General features: G+C 50.3%; 1 protein-coding gene across 1 annotated transcript in view; it reads right to left on the minus strand.

The window, feature by feature from the left end:
• The window catches only part of RNF157 (ring finger protein 157), a 75619-nt gene that overhangs the window by 15215 nt on the left and 40327 nt on the right, over positions 1-20077 (minus strand). Inside the window, exons 4-16 of the mRNA XM_077833727.1 lie at positions 16527-16673; positions 15553-15670; positions 12524-12590; positions 10099-10142; positions 9013-9060; positions 8581-8652; positions 7537-7696; positions 6479-6591; positions 5703-5941; positions 4698-4806; positions 3091-3202; positions 2056-2240; positions 578-643 (exon numbers count right to left, since the gene is read on the minus strand). Coding sequence (XP_077689853.1) covers positions 578-643; positions 2056-2240; positions 3091-3202; positions 4698-4806; positions 5703-5941; positions 6479-6591; positions 7537-7696; positions 8581-8652; positions 9013-9060; positions 10099-10142; positions 12524-12590; positions 15553-15670; positions 16527-16673 — 1480 coding nt within the window. The remainder of the gene's footprint in view (positions 1-577; positions 644-2055; positions 2241-3090; positions 3203-4697; positions 4807-5702; positions 5942-6478; positions 6592-7536; positions 7697-8580; positions 8653-9012; positions 9061-10098; positions 10143-12523; positions 12591-15552; positions 15671-16526; positions 16674-20077) is intronic.

Below are 20077 nucleotides of genomic sequence, written 5' to 3' on the forward strand. Positions count from 1 at the left end.
AATCTGAAGCGCTTGTTTTAAAATTTCCTTTCCTTCTATTTTAAAATTTTTTTTAAAGCCTAAAAATGCTCAAAACTGAAACAAAAGCCTTTCACGTCGGGCTGAATGGAACATTTTGTTGGACCAGAAACAGATTTTTTAAAACCTCTTTGATGTGCCAAAAATTTCATTTTGGGGTTTGACCCGAAATGATTTTTTTGTTTTCAAATTCTGAGTTGCCAGCAAACCAACCAAATAATTCATTATTCACACAGCTCTCCCCAGGACTTTCAGCACAAAAGCACATGCCTCTAAAACTTGAGCTAAGGAATAGCTTCGTCAGGTAAGTAGCAAGGTCTTATACTCGCTGGGGCAGGGCTTAATTTGTAACGAAAGAGGTGCACATTTTTTACTTTCACAACTGACCTGGCAAGCCCAGAGGTGCCAGGGTTCAGCCCTGCACAAATTAAGCACTGCACTGGGACCAGCTGCTAGCAACCAGTGTGATCACACACATGAATCCAGTGTATTACGTAGCTCATAGATCATTAGGAAAAGCTGGTGACAAGTTCCTTCCTTTTTGACTGTAGGCTTTTACCTCCGCGTCTCGCTCCTCCGCAGGGATACTGACAAAATTCGTATCTGGAGATTCCACAGGGGTTGACTGCAAAAGGAGGACAAGAGAAATCAGACAATTCTACTTGCACGGTTTGTCCATGAATCAATGCAATATGCAGCTAACGTTCTCCATCACCAGGGGCTGCCCTTAGGCAGCTGGGATAATAGACCCCAGCAAGATTGGACTGTCTTTCAGAAAGGCAAAGGCTCACCCAGAGAGAGGAAGACTCATTAACAGACTTACTCTCTCTATTTGGTGCGCCACAACTGAGCTAAAAAATGTTTTTCAAGGAAGATTCCAACCCATGTTCCTTGAGCCAAAAACATATTTCTGAGATTTATATATAGGGCTTCAAATTTCTAATTCTGACAGTAATTTTGTCAAGCTGCTGTTTAGGATAACCCCCCTGGCAACAAAAAAGCTGAAGTTATTTGTATGACAGTAGCCCCTAGAGGCCTTACCTGAGATCAGGGCCCCATTGTGGTAGGCACTGTGCAGACATACACTGAGACAGTCCCAGTGCTGAAGAGCTGACAGTCTCAGCAGATATATAGGAGAGACTCAGAGGTGCACTGACTTGCCCAAGGCTGTACAGCAGGTCTGTAGCAGAGTCAGGAATAGATGCTCCATCTCTTGACTTCCCGCCCAGTGCCCTACCCCACGGGACCACGCTGGTTCCAAAAGCCAGTTCTTTTCTACAGTGTTTTCTCTCATGCACACTTTTGAAATTGATCTAACAGTTACAAAGGAAAGTGGGAGGAGCGAGGAGGAAGGGAAAAGAAGGGAGAAAGGCCTCAGGGCTCCTCTGCCAGAAAGTTTTCTTTCTATTGTTTGAGAGCAAAAGGTCTTAGAAAAAGACTAAAACTTAGCACTCCAAATTGAAATGACAAACGGGTGCATCATTCACCGCACATGCTTTCGAAAGACATTAACCCTCTAGTGACCGGAGTGCTGGTACAGCCCCGTCTAGAAGGGCAGTCAGACCAGAGTTGGGTTAATAGCCTAGAAGAGCTGAGGTCAAATTGTCCAATGTGCTTAAGTGACTTAGGAGCCTAACTCCCATTTCAAAAGGACTTAGGCACTTAGCAGTCTAAGAGCCTATTGACTAGTCATTAGTCACTAAGGCACTTGAGCATTTTGAAAACTGGAAAGTGAAAGAGTCTCTGGTGTTGTTCCATATGAACAAAGGGATCACTAGGCTCCCACAGAGCTGGCCCACCTAATGCGGTAGCCTGTCAAGGCTGGATGCTTCACATGAAGATGTAAACTACCCCCCTGAATATAAACTCCCCTCCCCCCCTGCAATCACTGCTCCCCGGCATATGTACAGCCCTACCCGCAAATAATCGATCACATTGTGTAATATTAGTCCACAAAGAGGTACATTTCTTGCTGACCCCAGATGGTGATCAGCTTACCCCCAAAGCATGAAATGCTTGTAGGTCCACTATACCTACCTCTCCTTCTGAAGGAATCCCACTGGCAGCAGCAGGGGATGGGAGCATGTCCCCCTCTTCCTCTGTGCCCGGAGCGACATAGGAGCCAGACATGGAAGACATGGTGTCAGTGCTGATCTGGGAGTGCTGACTTTGGGAGGAGGCCATGGACATGATGGACTGGGCCAGGCTGCTGCTGCCAGGATCTAGAGAGAAAGGGAAGTGTGGAGAACACAGGGCAGCATTAGAGAGGGCAGAGCAGCTGTGACTGTGCAGGTTTGACTGCAAGTTTGCAATACGAAAGAAACTGAAACAGTTTGCAATACGAAAAGGAGTACTTGTGGCACCTTAGAAACTAACCAATTTATTTGAGCTCACGAAAGCTTCTGCTCAAATAAATTGGTTAGTCTCTAAGGTGCCACAAGTACTCCTGTTCTTTTTGCAAATACAGACTAACACGGCTGTTACTCTGAAACCTGTCAGTTTGCAATACGGATTCTACAATGACGGGTGTCGATTTTGCACGCTCTCCTTCTCCGAACCCAGGTACTGGTGCCTTCAAGCTGGGTCCAGGAGACTGCAGTCAGTAACTGCCCTTTGAACACTTGACAAAGAAACCACTTGTCTTTCTGGGGGGCTTCTTAACTGCTCCAGTGGGAATAAGCTACTGCTGTATGCATTGCCTGCATGAAGCCTACAACTTCGGGGCTGGATGCAGGAATCACTATGTGAGGATCTCCGGCCGATGTTATGCCGGAGGTCAGACTAGATGATCACAATGGCCCCTTTCTGGTCTTAACATCTCTGAAATCTACAGATAATGGGGCTTGACCATTAAGATATTAACATGCCAGCTCAAATCCTATTCACCTAATTCATGCATTACTCCCAGTAAAGTGCAGACATGACTAAGGCAAGCAGGATCAGACCCTTGGAAGCATCTTGGGACAAGATCTTTGTCCTCTCTTTCTCAAATGCAAAGTGCCACGTGCTCCTATTCCATCAGGAAGCCACGTGACCACTGAAATACTGCTTGTCTCTCTTCTCCTACTGTACCTTCTGGGGAGGAGATGGTGGAGGAGAGAGGGGTTCCTGTGCACGAAGACTGATCTATTGCTCCCGAGGAGGACAAGGTGAGGTTTTCACTGTCTGGTGTCACACCACATTCCTGGAAGGAGAGCAAACACACCAGTGTAAGAGGACGACAGGTCCCTGCAGGTGAACCAACTGATTCTAATTTGGTATTTTCAAGGCATTTAGGGCTCATGGCAGTTTCTGAATTGGCAGCCCTGGAGATTAAAGTCTTTGAAGCTTCAGGACAATAAACAGAGCAGATATGTTCACAACAAGAAAAGGAGTACTTGTGGCACCTTAGAGACTAACCAATTTATTTGAGCATGAGCTTTCGTGAGCTACAGCTCACTTCATCAGATGCATACCGTGGAAACTGCAGCAGACTTTATATATACACAGAGAATATGAAACAATACCTCCTCCCACCCCACTGTCCTGCTGGTAATAGCTTATCTAAAGTAATCTAATGTTCACAACGTCCCACTAAAATGCCTGTTCTCCAAGGGCCACCTCTAGAGGGGAGAAGGGTTTTTCACTCTTGGTGCTCATTCCACCTTTCGCCTTGCTGATGAGCCTGCCAACGAGTGAGCCAATTATCAGGGTGCTCTTTTGCAGCATGGGTCCCCTGTACATTAGGACTAAAACTCACCAACTCCTTTCACATTAGCCATCAAACTGCTACGAGATTCTGATAATGGACTGATGTGGACATCTTTTCGAATGCACCGGATAGAGGGAACCCACCAAAGAGTGAGCTGGAGGCTTTCGGGCCACGCATGACAGACGGATTGATCACCAACAGACTCCACTACTGATCTTTGTGGAGAAAGCATCCTCTAACCCTATTGGTTAGAGAGCCGGGCTAGGAGAGAGGAGTGATATTCCCAGCCCTATCGCTGACTTGCACTCTATGACCTTACTTCACCTGTTACCCATCTATACAAGGGGGCTAATATGGACCCACATCACATGGGTATCATGGGCGTCCGACTCAACGTGCAAAGTATTAGATAGCAGGGGCTGTGAATGGAAGGCTAATTAATGACTCTACCCAGAAAACGACTGTATAAAAACAGCACCTACTTATTTAACAGATCTGCCCTGCGTGGGCATTCGGAGCCCAATCTACTTAGTCTCTGCTATATTTTACTGCCATCAGCCCAGCAGAACCAAACACAGCTCTGGGACAACCAGCAGGATCCTTTCCTGCCTCTGGTCGTATCAGAAATATTAACTACACACCGACTCCAAGGTCACCTGCACATCCCCAGCCTCTTCAAATTATGCCCCCAGTTAAATCTGTGCAAGCCCAGAGGGCAACAGGGCTGCACAGGGGTAATTCAGAGAAGACAGCACTTGGCTGAAGAATCTTCATTGCTGGTGACAATGCACAAGAAAGAAAGAGCCCAGCTTGACTCTCAGATCCCAGGCTGAGTTTGCAGGGTTGCCAGTTAGAAAAAAAAACAACACAGCTTTGCTTGCAAACTGGACTCATTTTATATGGAACGACTACGGAACCCCAGAGTGCCAGTTCTATGGGGTCTCTTTGCTGAGCAGATGGCTGGACCAGAACCCTGTTCAACAATCACCTCCTCATGCTGATGAGGAGACTTCCTCCTGGAAATCCTGATTTCTGATTCGCTGCAGGACTTCTCATCATCTTCTTCGTGCAGGACCGAGGAAGTCTGAGAAACTGACCTAGCAAGGATCGGGGAAAGGAGCGTCCTGTTAATTTACGATTGCACCGGTGATTTCACTAGCACAACCCACGCTGTAAATGCAACTGGCTGCAGCCCTCCACAGGAAGGGCCAGTGGAGGGTGTAACAGTCGTAGCCGCAGTCATGTGGCAGGGGTGTTAACCCTTTGTAGCCCAGACCCATGTCAGGTCTCTGGGGCACCTTTATGACAGACAGAATGGCAAGGTAAAAAGTGATATTTACATGGATCAGTGAAACAAGGGTCTTTGCCTTTGCCCTGTTCTCTGTACGGGGTTCTCCTCCCATCTGTTCAGCTTTCTGGATCAAAAATCTGTCCCCAGTTATCCTGGGATAAATCCAGAGCTGTTCCACTGATGTCACTGGGGTGCTGCCCCTACTCCAGCTGAACCTAAATAGGAGCTGAGGGCGTTCGACACCCGACAGGACCGAGCCCTTAGCCAACACCCGGGGTTCCTTGGCATTGACACATTCTCCACCACAGCATTTCTGCCAAGTGCCAACGGTCCCCTGGAGAATCAGGATGCAACAGGCACCTGAGGCAGCACTGAGGGGGTGGGGAAGAGGATGTTTCTCCTCCAGCATGCTAGGCAGGACCACACCATTAGGGAAGAAGCACAGGGCAGACAGGACCCACCAGGGTGAGGTCACGGGGCCTGATGCAGGGCCCGCTAAAGTCCATGCAAGGATTCCCATTGGCATCAATGGGAGCTGGGTCACAAGCACATGGCTTTACTGGCTGTGGGCCTGATCCTGCCATCCCCACTCTGTCCTCCAGCATTTTGGAAGCTAGGGGCTGGACCCTACGAGGAAGCTTAGGCCAGAGTCCCTCTCCCCAGGCGGTAACGTGCAGAAGGGAAAGGCGGCGAGTGACTTACTTTGACAGGCTCTTCTTGAGTTTGAGCCCTTGGCTGCCACAGTCCGACAAGCGGTCGAGGGGAGAGAGCGTCCTGATGGGAGGCAGGTGGCCGTCACTGCCATACGATGGCAGCATCCCTGCCCCGTGGCTGTCCCCAAGCCCATGCAGTGGAAGGGCAGCCGGGGACGGAGTGAGGGGCCCATTGAGAGCTTCCAGCAGAGACACTACCTCATAGCCAGGAGGGATGTTCTCAGAAGACTACAGGGAGCAGAGACAGGCCTGGGAATGAGCATTCAACAGCCCATGTTTCACAACACAACTTCCCCCTCTGCTCCGGGCAGGGCAATTCATTCCAAAGTGGCAGCCTATAGATATGAAACTTGATGGCCAGGAACGCAAGGGCCTGAGACCACGGCTTGGAGGGAAGCATAGAGCAGGCAAGGGCTGTGCAAGTTCTACCACACCCCTCAGCACCCCGCTACGCTAGCCCTGCGCCCCACCTCAGCTTTGCCAATGCACCTTGATCCTGAGCTACAATGTCCCCGACTAGTCCAGCCCCGGATTCCCTACCCCGTACAGCTCTGCCAATGCACCTTGTTCCTGGATTTGTGGGAGTTTGTCACTCCCACAAGATCAGGCTTGAAAGCGGAAGGAATTCCCCTTCCTGGGTTATCCTTTGTTTAGAAGCCTGGGAACTGTTTTGCAGCCCAGTGACTATATACCGTCGGGAATAACAGCAGGGTCAGGACTACGCACGCGAGGGCTGATGGGTTGGCTTCTCTGGTCAATACTCACCGAGTGCTCCTCAGAATCGGACGTTTGGGAGGCGATGATTGGGCTGAAGCTGGTTGGAGAGAGAGGGCCAAGTTTTTTCCTCATTGCTCGGATCTGGAGCAAGGCTCGGAATGCTGAACAGTGTGGGGAAGGGAGGGAAGGATACAAAAAGTTCATTTCTAATATAACAAGCGGGAGACGCAAACTCCCCGGAGAATGCCGCTTGTTTTCAGAGGAGCGGTTTTATTTCTTCTATTCCACGCTAGTCAAGGCCATACAAAACTATCTGGATGGAATTGGAGGTTTTTGCATTTGGTCAGGATTGGAGGTTTTGCATTTTGTTGAAATTTCACACACTTTGTGTAAAAGCTGCAAAATTTCAGGTTTTTCTACCTTAAAAATACAGCTCTTTTCGGTGGGGAAAAAAACAACTTGTTCATTACTCAGGACGGGTCTATTTTCAAGCAGGAGCCACTAACATTTTCAAAATTCTGAACTTGGAAGTTTCAGTCAGACAAAGATTTTTGCCTCAGAATTTGCACCCACAAAAATGTTGAATTTGGGTATTTTTTTTTTATCAATGCCAAAACCTCATTTCACAAAATTTTGAAAAAAAAAAAAAATAAACGCACAAACAAAGCAGGTGCAAAATTTCTTGAAATGAAATTAGGAACCGTGCTGTAAAAATGATAGAAAAGGGTTTCCCATGGAGCTACCTCTAACACCAGGCAGATGACGATGTCTGTCAATGCACTAGTGATTCTAATAGACTCTCAATCCTTCCTAGATTCATGCCCTTATTCCAGGCCAGCCAGCTCTTATTCACTAGTTAGGAGCAACTGCTCTCATTCCCTAGGAAAAGGCCAGTGCCAGCCAATCTTAACTCCATGCACAGAGTCATCATATGAGCAGTTTGGGTGAAGCTAAGAGTTTTGTCTTGCTTGAACTCAATGTGTAGAATGTGCAAGATAGATCTTCCCAAGCTAAAGAGTAAAACAACTCGGGACAGTGCTCCCTCCGTCAATTCTCCCCCATAGGAATCAGTCCTCTTCCACCATGGGATACGAAAAGAGCCTTACGCAGCCTGCAGATGGGGCAGTTGTTGGCTTGATAACGCAGGGTGTCCGCACAAGTGTTACAGAGGCAAAGATGGCGGCAGGGTAGAATCAGAGTGTCCCGCACATCCGAGAGGCAGACCACGCACTCTGCGCTGTTATCGCTCACCTCGTCCTCAGCCACCTGGGCAGGAAGAGAGAGAATGAGCCTCTCCAGCTGGGCTTGGCACAGTGGGGCTCTGCAGTGGGAGAAAGCCTGGCCCTTGGAGTGGCTGCTATTGCAATGGGAGCCTGCCGCAGCCCTGGCTGCACCTGTTCTGCAGGGGTGAATGGCTCACAGAGCTGCAGAGTGGTGGATCAACTGGCCCACCCCAGTCCCTTAACCCACAGCTGCCCAAACATGCAGGGAGCCCCGAGGAGCTATGCCTGGGGCTTCCCTGTGCAGCTCCCACCAATCCAGCATTGCACCAGCTCCATAGCAGCTTGGGCCCTTGACAGGCAGGGATTCACCGCATAGGGTTCCTGCAGCCCTATGTGGAGAGACAATTGAACAGGAAGGCCCATGGAAAAGAGGGTCAGTACTTGGGCTTTTTACCTCCAAGGGCCTTGGTTCAAATCCTTATTGAACACATTGATCTCTTATTGGAGATCTCACCCTAGTGCTTATGGGGTGGAAAAAGCATTAAGGTGGGTCCAGGATTGGACCAGAGCAAGAGGAGGGTGACGGAGTCTGGAGCGCTGCGAAGATGGGATAAGCCTGAGATTGCCGCGGGCACTGGCCATGCTGCGTGGGGAACCGAAGACTGGAGCAGCAGGGCTAGCTGGAGTGTACCATCGTGGAGCAATAGCAGTGCTGGGCCAAGGCCAACGCACTGTTTTATAAACCCCCAACTCCTGAGCGCGCTGAACAGTCACTGGGTTAAGTTAAAGGGGAAGAGCAGAGAAACGGGGGTTTTCAAAGAGAATCAGCACAAGAGAGGTGTGCTCCACAGAGAACGGTGACTAAGGAGGGCACCCCCGCTTTCCCAGGACCTGCACCCCCACGCCCCCTGGGGGACACACCCTTACCTTGGAGTCCTGCGTGTTGTATTTGTTCTCGATCCCGTAGATCTCCTGAAGGAGGTAGCTAACTCCATCCACCTGCAAACCACCGAGACGGGGAAGGCACACGAGCAACGCGGAGTTAGGCTGGTGCCGCCATGCCAGCTCATTTCAGATACTCTCCTTGGGACGGCCTCTTTCTAAGCCTTCCCATTCCCCACCACATGAGGGGGGACCCCTTCCCCACCCCCAGAGCCCTATGCTGGCTGCAGGCTGTCTCTGGGCATGCCACCCCCCCACTGCGAAGGGGGCGTCTCATCGCACTAGTGATCCTAACAGGCCCGCAATCCGTCCTGGAGTCAAGCTCCCGTCCAGGCCAGCCCACCAGCAAGGAACAACTACCCCTCAGCGCCCAGGAGCAGGCCAGTGCTAGCCAGCCCCAACCCCACATACACTCACCACTTGTTTCTGCTTGAGGGGCTTCACACAAAAGCTACCATCTGCATGCTGGAAACAAGGAAATTGTACTCCAAGTTAATCCAAAGCAACCATAGACGCTAGAGGGAGGGAAGGGAGCTGTGGTGTATTTATCACATGCTGTATATCGTGACACCTGTAACTAGGCTTGGCGGGGTTAGATTGTTGTCAGTAATTTCACCGCACATGCAAACTGATGAAAAAATGTTGCCATTGATAATACTGGAAATGTAAAGAGAAGCAAAGTAAGAAAAATGCTGCTTAAGAACTTCTTAGAGGTTGATTGAAGGCTACTTGGAGGTGTGATGCTGACCATTTGTGTTTTAATGGTTGTAAAGCTTTAACTCTTTGAATCTCAACGTCCACTGTAATTAAATAACTATTGTCTGAGCCACCCCATTGTCTGCCCCACCCCCGCCCCGATAACTTCCCACAGTCGTGAAAATTTGGATAAATAGATAAAAATGTTTAAACCCCCTAATTTTGCACAACGGTGTGAATTTACATTGATAAAACCTGAAATAAATGCTTAAAAATAAACATCAATATTATCTGTCAAAATGATTAAAAAAAATAAAACCTGAATTCGGCCAAGGCTAACCATGTATCGGTCCAACAGATTCTCCATTAACCAGCTGGTCTTATCTCAAGGTTGCTCTTTCTCCATGTAGGCAAACACCAGTTTATTAAACTATAGTAAAGTTAGAAAGGTACCACAGGAATATGCAACACAAAGGCCCCTCCAGTGCAGTTTCAATCAATCAGGCATTGTGACCGAAACTTTCCAACTTGAGTGTCTAAAGTTAAGGTCTCAAATCAATATTCAGGCAAATAATAAATAAGCAGCCTGGATATTGGGCTCGACACCTCAAAAGTTAGATCGTTTTTTGCCCTGGGGCTTAAACCCAGAGTTAGGTGTCTGCCTTTTGAGTTCCACGTATGGCAGTTTGTCCTGTGTGTGCTGCTGTCCCATCCACGCTGGGAGGAAAGGGGTTAAACAGGCCCACTCCACCGGACAGGAAAGCCAGACTGTACGGTACATGGACCTGATGGAGACTCAACACTCACCTTCTCAAACGTTGCCAGCAGTACGTGGCAGTGGCCGAGGTGCTCTGCAAGACACAAAAGGGGCAGGGCCGAGAGGTCAAAGGGATGCCCTGCAGCTGGGAATCCGGGTCACTGCCCCAGCGCCCATTGCAGGAGTGGGATACAGAACACCACTTCCAGCCGATCTGGGGTAGGGGCAATGCCTGCTGGGCACTGCAATGGGAAAAGCAGAGGGGGGAAGGGTGCCATGTTTGGATACAGGGAAGATGACACGTTCCCCCAACGTAACCCAAGGTCAGGCAGGAGGAACCGGTCAGTCTCTGCTCTCTAACTCTTACAGACAGGAGCATTGCTATGGGTTAGCATGTGTGTGAGCTAGGCTCCTAGCCCCTCTCCCCAGCCACTCGTTGGCGGCACAGCTGTTATGTGGAGGGTTTTCACTCTGTCAGGAGGGAAATGGCTCTGTGGATGCGAAGCATCAGCTGCAATGTGCTACCTCTGCCCGGCAGATCAGGGCTAGCGCGTAACACCCAAGGCCCAGATGGGATTGAGACGACTGCCGCATAGCCTGCCTCGTCCCCATGAAACCGTGACGCTGTTGCAAAGCTGCAATGCCAAGGCACAAGGATGTAAGGGGAATGAACTGGGAATGCCAGGGGCCAAACTCCTCTTTGGGGTAACTTCACTGACTGCAATTAATTTGCTCTGTGACCTTACTAGAACCAGCCTATTTCCCACGTCCCTGACATAGGATCATCCAGAAACCTGGTGGCAAAACAGGAACAACTGGTCTGTAACATTTTAAAGCACTGTACAGACTTCAACTGGCTAATCCTCAGAGCTCCCCTGGGGGATGGTATCCCGACTGTGTGATGGGGAAACGGAGGCATGAAGAAGTTGAGTGACTGACTCATAGCGGGTCAGCGGCAGAGAAAGAATTAGACTTCAGGAGTCCCTGGCTCCCAGTCCCCTAATCCATACTGACTCTCCCTAGACCATACTGGCCCCGGGGCAAGAACGGTCTCTGAAAGAGGCCAAATCTTTTCATGCTGCAAACTGGAAGGTTCACAAGGAACAGGAATGTGTGGGTTACGAAAGGACCCATCTTCCATTGCACCTAGGGTACTCCCCCGGGCTTCTAACAAGGCAGCTCTGGAAGCCTGGGTTCGTCAGGCAATTCCTGAGAGTCTGGAGAGACTCCAGTGGGCTAAGGGGAAAGGCTCATGTCGGATACTTGGCACCCAAGACAAATCTTCCACAGGAGCGGGGTTCCTACCAAGAGCCCCCAGGCAGAGTTCCTGGCCTGTTTGAGCTGGTGGTGGCCTGGCCTGTGCTCCCAATGAGAGCTGCTGCTGTTACACCAGGAACCATCCACTTCCCCAGGGGAAAGCTGAGCCCTGCCCGGGGTCCTTATCTGGGCTAGAGAAAGTGTAACGGCCTTCTCGAGTGACCTTTATCAAAACAGAGGACAAATATTTATAGGGCAAGATAAGGGGGTCCCAGCTGGAGCGCAGGGGAAATGCATTTCCTTGGATTCAGAACGAATTCCCTGACAGCCCCAAGTGCCACATAAATGCTGCAAGACGGGGTCAGGGGAGGGCCTACAACACCCCCAGCTGTCTCCATACACGGCCTGATCCTGCAGAGTGTTGCGCGCCCTGGATTTCAATGAGGGCAGAGGACACTCAGGGCCACCTAGGGTCAGGCCCGCAATGGAGTTCTCAGGACTCGCTTTCCTTCCCCAAGGGCCTGATCCAAAGCCCACTGGTGCCAAAAGGAAGCTTTCCATGGACTTCAGTGAGCTGTGCATTGTTCCCTCGAACAGAGAGTCAGCGGGGTCCTGAGCCCTGAACTGAATATTGACCTCAAAGACTCGAGGGCTCCTGGCCAGGGAAGATCAGTCATTTACGTTCATTAAAAACCCCTCCCTTTTTCCGTTTCAATGAAGTGGCTGCAGGATGTGCCGTGCTGCAGCACCCAGACCACCGGGTGTATGTCCAGCTTGATGTGGCCTTTTGTTGTTATTTAATGTTTACATTTCAGTGATATTTAAAAGAGCCTGGCCAGGTCAGGCCCATTGTGCTAGGTGCTGTACAAACATATAACATGCCCCAAAGAGCTGATCATCTCAAAAGCCTCGAGGATAAGGCTGAAAAACTGCTGCCTAGGGAGCAATAATGAGCCTTTATTTTCTCTCTCCAGCAAGAGCAAAGTAAATCCATTTATCAGGCCATCTGGGCTGTCTTGTACCAGCACCGGGGACTGGAGCAACACACACGTGCAAGAGCAGACGCTGAAACTTCACTGTGCAAATGGAGGTTGCATTGTAAGAACACAGATACCATCTGCAGGGCAAATCGCGTGGGGCACCAGAGCCTTAAGGCTCATCCACCTCACCGCTGACTTAGGGAAATGAAGCCCTGCAAGCCCGAGGGTCTGTTCCTACCATCTCCCTCGTCCACGACTGCCTGCACCACCATGGGATACACCTCTCGGTCCAGGTCAAAGCCCAGCTGTAAAGAGAAGGAGAGAGAGAAGGAAACGTGTTAATATTGCAGGAAGAGTCATTGAGCCAGATTCTCAGTTGGTATAAATCAATGCAACTCCATTGACTTCACTGGAGGTACACCAATTGACACCAGTTGCGGGAGCCACCCCAGTGATGCCAATGGTACTATGTCGATTTACACCTGCTAGGGATCTGATCCATGACAGCGAACACATCCTTAAGAAGTACCCAGGGAAGTTTCTCTGCAGTGAAGGTGTAAGCAAAGGATGCACGGAAATAAGCACCTCACTGCTCTCAGTTCCTCCCAGCTCTCAGGCTGCTATGGTGCAATTACATCTTGGTACTTCCCAGGCCCCGGGATGTGAATGACCCTCAGTTTCCTGTAAAGCACCAAAGTTTACTCAGTAGCTCTATGCAACTACAAATCTGTCACTGCTTAACCATGCAAACCAGTTCAGTCAACCCCATAACAAAACTCCCCCCTCTCCACCATATTCTAACAAGGACCGTGAACAGACTGTACCAGACCATGCCACTTTTCTGGTGCATAAAAGCGAAGGAGTTAAAAAGCCTCTCTTAGTCATATAGGACCAATCACTGTAGCATCTAGGCACCGACCCCCTCTCTTGGGTGAGAAAGACAGGGTTCCACCAGCACAGCTAATTCTGCTCTCTCCTTTATGGGGTACGTACAGTTGCTGATGCTTGGAATATTTTCAGTGTCTTTTTCAGTTCCATGTATTGTTAAAGGTCCCCTGTTTTTTTTACTCTGTGTTACTCTTCTTACAATGAAGAGTGGGTTGTTTCCCACCCCTCCATGGCACAGGTTCCTTGAAACCTTGTTGGCTGACCCTTGCCCATTACCTCTGCATTTTGGCCCAAGCCTCTTCCCCATTAGATCTGACTACAACTATCTGCCAATAATGGATGAAGAAATCACGGCAGCAATAAAGAGACTTCCACGTGGAAAAGCACGAGGCTGTGATGGAATACTGGCTGACTTGTTAAAAAGCATCGGGGACACAGGCTTAAAAGCCCTGTCAGAGGTAAGGAGGAATGTGTCAGGCGGGAGAATTGCCAGACGTCGTCACAACATCACTGTGTATCCAAATCCCCCCAAAGGCCGCCGCTATGGATTGTAAAGCCTACAGAACAGTCAGCCTACTGTCTCATGCCTCTAAGATACTTTTGTGAATTGTTCAAGGCCAAATACAAGGAAAGACTGATGAGGAAATAAGCGAAAGAAATAACGGCTTCAAATGTGGAAAAAGCATGAAAATGCTACTAGGGACCTGAAGCGGACATTAGAAAGACTGGCTGAAATTGGGAAACCAGTACACTTATTTCATTGACTTCCAAAACGCATGTGACAGCACCTACCACTACAAATTGCTCAACATATGAAGATTTGCAGGGATTGACGGATATGAACTCCAAGTAATAAAACAATAATATGGGAATCAGAAAGCCATTATAATGGGAGATGAAGATGAAAAATCTAATAAAGATCAAGAGAGGAGTGAGACAAGGTTGTAGAATATCAACTTTACTCAACATTTATCGTGAGTGTTTGATTAAATTAATCTAAGAAAGAGAAGAAGTAAAATAGGTAAATAGTATTTGCTATGCAGATGACACATTGCTGTTGGTTGATTCAGAAGAAAGTTTGATGAAGTTAGTGGCAATTATATACGAATATGACAAAGGTTATGATCTAGAGTTGAACGTGGACACGACAAAAAACTAGGGTCGTATGCAAGGATCCTGAGAAAACATGCATGAGGCCAGTGAACAACACAGTTGTACAGCAAGTGAGAAATTATTGCTACTCAAGAAGCATCATTACAGCAGATAGAAGATTGGATCCTGAAGTCAGCACCAGAATAGCAAGAGCGGAAGAGGCATTCTGGAAGAATAAACGTAAGATGAGAAGGGACATAAACCTGAAGACTGAATTCTGACTCTTAACTTACATTTGGTCTGCATTAAATTATGGCTGTGAAACATGGACATCCAAACAATTGATAAGAAAGAAACTACAATCCTTCCAATCCTGGTATTACAGAATTTTGAAAATATGACAGATAGACCGCGGAACCAACAGAAGGTACTGGAGATGCTTGGGACTCAGCAAACGCTAGCCAGAGATCTTATGAAAAGAAACATTTGATTTGCAGGGCACATTTTAAGAGATTCAGCAGGCAATGCGTGTTTGCGGGCACTGGCAGGGAAAGTCGATGGCAGAAGAATTTGAGGCAGTAAAAAGAAGACCTAGGATGGACGATGTCGTGTCCGGAGTGGATGAAAAGGACTATCCATCTGCAAAGAGATTAGCAGAGGATTGTTCGGAATGGGCTACCATGATTGCAAACCTCTGGTAACGGAGGTGCCATATGAGCAGCAGGAGGAGGACTATATGGCTGCAAGGCGCTTTGATACCTCTGCAGCTCAAGAGGCGATGCATCTCTCTCTACAAAACCAGATTATATCCATGCTGAAAACTAAGGACACATGATCCCAGTTTCAGACTCTAATGGAGCGGAGCCAGGCAGCTCTACAGCTTTGGAGAACGCTCTCCTTACCTCTCCAGGGTTCAGCAGCTTTGAAGGGCTCCACATGACCCTGCTTTAGCTTGTGTATTTTAAACTAATGCAATTGATCAGTGAATTCCAGCCCCTGGTTCATCACCAGCACTGGTCCCTCAGGCTTTTGTGACTTGCTTTCCAGCCTCCTCCTCTCCTTTACTGTAGTGATGAACCTTTTGCTGGTTCCCAACATGCCACTGCTGCCCACGTCCCACTCAGCTGTGGGCACGCTGCTGCCACGGCCCAGGAGCTGTTCCAAACCACAGAGCATGTGCCAACGGCTGGGAGTTACCCACAGGGGCAGCCCAGATCTCAGCGAGTGTGGCTGACCGAGAACAGCTTACAAACCGCCGTCTTGTGGCTTCTTGCCGGGCTGGCTTACCTCCTCTTCTGCCCATTCGGAAGGATCGACGGTGTGGGAGGGGACGCAGAACTGCTGGCACACCCCTCGTTTGTAATGGACCGTCTCAGACTGCAAGCTGGTGTCTTTGGGGAGGTAGCTGCCAATCAGAGGGCAACAGAGTTAGTGCCCGGGCTGGGCATTCTCGCTATCCCTTCCGCAGTGCGTCAGCTCACCCCAGTGAGGAGCGCTCCTGAAGAGCAGAGACAGGAGCCGCCTCCCCCCAGGTCTTGTGTGAGAGACCTGGGTTTGGGCCCATCACTCCCCATCCAGGGTGGCTGAAGGCTGGCAGCCCTGTGAGGGTCAAAGGTATTTCAGGCACATTTTAATGTCCCGCCAGCCATCCAGGATGGGGAGAGATCAACCTGTGGCCACTCCCCTTGGTAAGGTGGGGACACTCCGTCAAGGCCTAACGTCCTACTAGGGGCCACTTGCTTAGCACACCTCAGCCTTGTGTGTCAGGGGAAGCCCGGCAAAGGAACATCTCTGAGCCCAGGCTCCTTTCTCTCGCGTGCCCTCCGCACAGAGGTGGAGGTGACAAGAGCTGGGGGAGTGGGACAGGAATGAGACACAGGCAGTCTAGGACTCAACTCACTGGAGGGAAATAAAGCCTCAGAGGGCCCCGGGCTGGCCAGGACTCCTGGGGGAGGCCATGGTCTGGGACAGGCCTTGACACCGGGGCTGAGGAGTGTGGGGAGCCCACCTCTAGTCTTCAACGGCAGCAAAACCAAACAAGCTGTACTGGGAACTGCCTCGGGCAGAGCTGTCCCAGTGCACTGGGCTTCTCACTCCCTGTGGAGCAACCACCATCCTGGGCAGTAACAGAGGGAGAGCTGTGCTCAGGCCTGGCTCGACGGGAAGCTGAACTAGTCAAGAGCCGGGGGAAAGCCCCACTGCTCAGCCCCTCCAGTTTATGGAGGAAATGCCTCCCCCTGGACCTCCTGCACTCTTCTCACCTGGCTGCTCCGTTCTGGAATTCTTCGGTAGCCTGGTAATAAATGGTGATGGCCACTCGCGCGTCAGTGTCAAAAGTGAACTCCACATTGTAGCGGACCTTGGCTTTGCTGACTTCCTCGCCAGGGGCCTTCACTTCCTCTGTGCACCTGGCAAATCACAGAAGGAGACAGAACTTACCCTGGATCCAGAATCCCCTTAAATGCCCCCATGAAAGGCTCTGGAGCACAGCGTAACCACTCAAGGGAAAAACTAGAGATTCCATCCCCTTCCCCTGGGAAAGCCACTACGTGACAGAGCCACAGTGAGCTGCATCCAAGGACTGGCACTGGCCGGACAACAAGCCCCAGCCATGTCCAAGAAGAGCAGACACCAGCAACTAAAAGGCTGCCAGGGGAATGAAGTGGTCCCCAGTGCTGTGTAACAACGGGGGACTTACTGCCAGAGATTGTATAAATCCAACCACCCGCCAACAAGAATCCGCTTCCATCCCATCCCCGCCCATGCCTCAGCCAGTGCGAGGCCGGATGCTGCCCAGCAAGCGAGGGCAAGAAGCTTTGGTGGGAGGGGGAGAGTCAGCTTCAAATCCGAGGCTTTTCTGAGCTTCGGGCTGGATCCAAAGGCACAAGGGCCCTGTATGGAAGCCCCATGGACAGCAAACAGCTGGAGTCTTCCAAGTCATAGGGGGCAATTTGTAGGTGACCCAGGCCAGCGGATCAGCAGCTTTAGCAAAGAGTGACCCGACAGAGGTAAGGGCTTGGCTCCCCGTAGAAAGGAGGCTCAGGCCCTAGGGGTACGGAAGGGCGACTCCTCATTAGTGAAAGCTGTAGTCTGGTCTGGCCTTTCTGTTCTGGTAAGTACAGAGGACAATAGAGGAAGATGGATGGATAGCAAAGTGGTCCAGAATTCTGAATTCAACCCCCTGCTCCCCCACAGACTTTGTGTGTGTCCTGGGGCAATTCTTGTAGCCTCTCCATGCCTCAGATCCCCATGTTACAACAAGGGTAACAGCCCTGCCCTAGCTCCCAATGGTGTTGTGAGGCTACATCCATTAAAGATCGAGAGGTGCTCAGAGGCTATGCTGACTGGGGCCAGGGACGTTTCTAAGACAGACAGATAAAAGGTGTCACGGCCAATGCTCCGATTGGAGGGTGACTCAAATGTAAATCTGAAGTAACACCATTAACATCAGAGTCACTCCAGATGTACATCAGTGTAAATCAGATCCCAATGTCCTCAGGAGAAAGCTCGTGTTGCACTGTTTGGGATGAAAGGGCAAAGTACTGACTCACTGGATTTGTCTGGTCTGTTTCCCCTCCTCAGGTATTGTGTGTGCTCTCTGGAGTCTGTACTATAAACCCTGGCATTGTTCACTGCAATGAAACCCCCTTTTGCATTCAAAGAGCAAGCTCAGCCTCTGTTCATTCTGAATGGCTCTGCCTCCATGCCTGGGCGTATGTGCTGCTGGGAGGAAAGTTATCCCAGGGGCTGGGCCAGCCAGAGATGAAAAAAGGCAGCAGCGCAGGGGGCATCAACGGATGAATAGGCAAATGCACCCGGCAGGAGAGAAGCAGTACACTCAAGATGTTGGACGGCATTTAGAGCCCAGTTTTGTGCCAAACTCCGCACTGTGCAAAGAGCTTCTGACTTTCTTGAGTTGCAATTTGCAGTTTAGCCTCTGGGGGGAGCAACTGAGGCCAAGTTGGAGGTGCCCACCTTTTCCCCAACGCAACGGCTCTCGATCAGTTATGCTCTATAAAACCCGAGATGTATGAATATTAACTCTGCCATCGCTCTGAGACTCAATCGACAAACTGCAGCCACCCTTCTGAGCCTTTTCTAGCACCTGCCAAGTGCTGATGGGCTAAAGCCTCTCCATGCCCCGGGGTGGTAGATAAATATCACCCCCAATGAACAGAGTAAAGCTGAGGTACAAAAAAGGAGAAATGACTTGCCCAAAGTCACGCAAATGAGTCAGTAGCAGAACTGAGCCCAGAACCCAAGTCTCACTCCTCCTCCTCTGCTTTAATCACTAGACCACATTCCTGCCCTTCCTTCTAATAAAGCCATTGGAAAAATAACCGCAAAGGCAGCAGTAAATTCCACGTAATCTAGCTGATGTCAGGAACAAGATGGACAGGATACAGAACATTACAGAACTCCCTTTGTTTGCCCAGCAGGTTAGCGATCTGCATGAGTGACTTGTGCGCTCTGGGAATTTGGAGGATGCAAGAGAAAAATAAAAGTTTGGAAGAGACAAAAAGCTGGCACCATCAAGTGTCAGTTCCACCTTTAACCCATCTCCACTCTGCTTTTAAGAAGTCACAGGTTCGTACCTCCTGACAGTCACAGGTTTTGCAGGACTGTCCTGCTTAGACGCCCCCACATTCCCAGCCTGGTGGGAGCAGAACATTTCCCATGCTAACCTGGCCACGTTCAACTTTAAGCCGAGCCTCCAGTGATGCTCAGGGCAGCAGCTTTGCCAGGGCTTTAGTTTCTTCCTGGGCACATGCAGCCCCTCCACACACGCCCCCTTTGGCTACAATGGGAGGTGGAGCTGCAATCCCCAGTGCAGCCGTAGCAAGGGCACACGCAGCATTGGCCGCCCCACTGCCCACTCAGGTTTAGCCCCCGCATGCCGGTCACGGCCAGCGGCTCCACCTCACCACTGACATGGGCAATCACCTCTTCTGCCCGCACTTGCAAACCCCCCGCCTCACCTTTTCTTTCTCACACCCCGCCCCGCCCTGCCAGGGAGATGTTTATCTTCTGGCCCAGACACACCCTCCCCTAAGGAGCACCACGGGCAGCAGAGAAGAATCCATGAGCTCACACCAATGGTGTCCACGGATTACTCCCATTTCCCTCCTTCTCCCCACTTCTCTTTTCCTTCCCTCCCACCTTCAGGCTTCGCTCCCCCATTTTCTCTCCTTTGGGTTTTTTTAAGAATAGGTATTCAGCCGTAGCCCCCCTTCGTCAGATGGTCCAAGCCGGACACCCCCTTCTGCACGACGCAGCCCCGAGAATCCCTTGGTACGTGACTGTGTGAATTCAAACCCACCTCACCCCTTGTGGTCGCTTGTCACCCTGGGAGGTCACCTGCAAGCCTGTCTCAAACGTGGCTGCTGCTTGGCCATGGAGCTACAGGGGAGATCCCAGTGGAGCAGCCAGTGCTCAGTGCAGAGCAGCAGCTTGGAGACAGTTTCTACGACATGGAACAAAAATCACACTTGCCCCCCTGTCCAATTCCCACTCCCCCTCATCAGCCATCTGAGGATCTCTGAGCACTTCACGAACACTCACCAGGCTACCAGCCTCCGTCCAAGGTGGGTACTGAATGCGCACATCACGTGCAATGGTGTAATGGGGCTCGGGCTCCTAGCTATTCATTTGCACAGGGCAATGGCGTAGGCACATATTTGCACAATTCCCTCCTCCTCCTCAGGACTCTCGGCCCGAGGGAAAGCAGGAAGGGGATCAGCATTGAGAGACACAGGGAGAGAAGGGCAAAGAGAAAGAATGGTTGCAGTGTGTCCCAGCAAGGGAGGCAGGT

Source organism: Eretmochelys imbricata, chromosome 14, assembly GCF_965152235.1.
Source record: "Eretmochelys imbricata isolate rEreImb1 chromosome 14, rEreImb1.hap1, whole genome shotgun sequence".
In the NCBI taxonomy this organism is placed as follows: domain Eukaryota; kingdom Metazoa; phylum Chordata; order Testudines; family Cheloniidae; genus Eretmochelys; species Eretmochelys imbricata.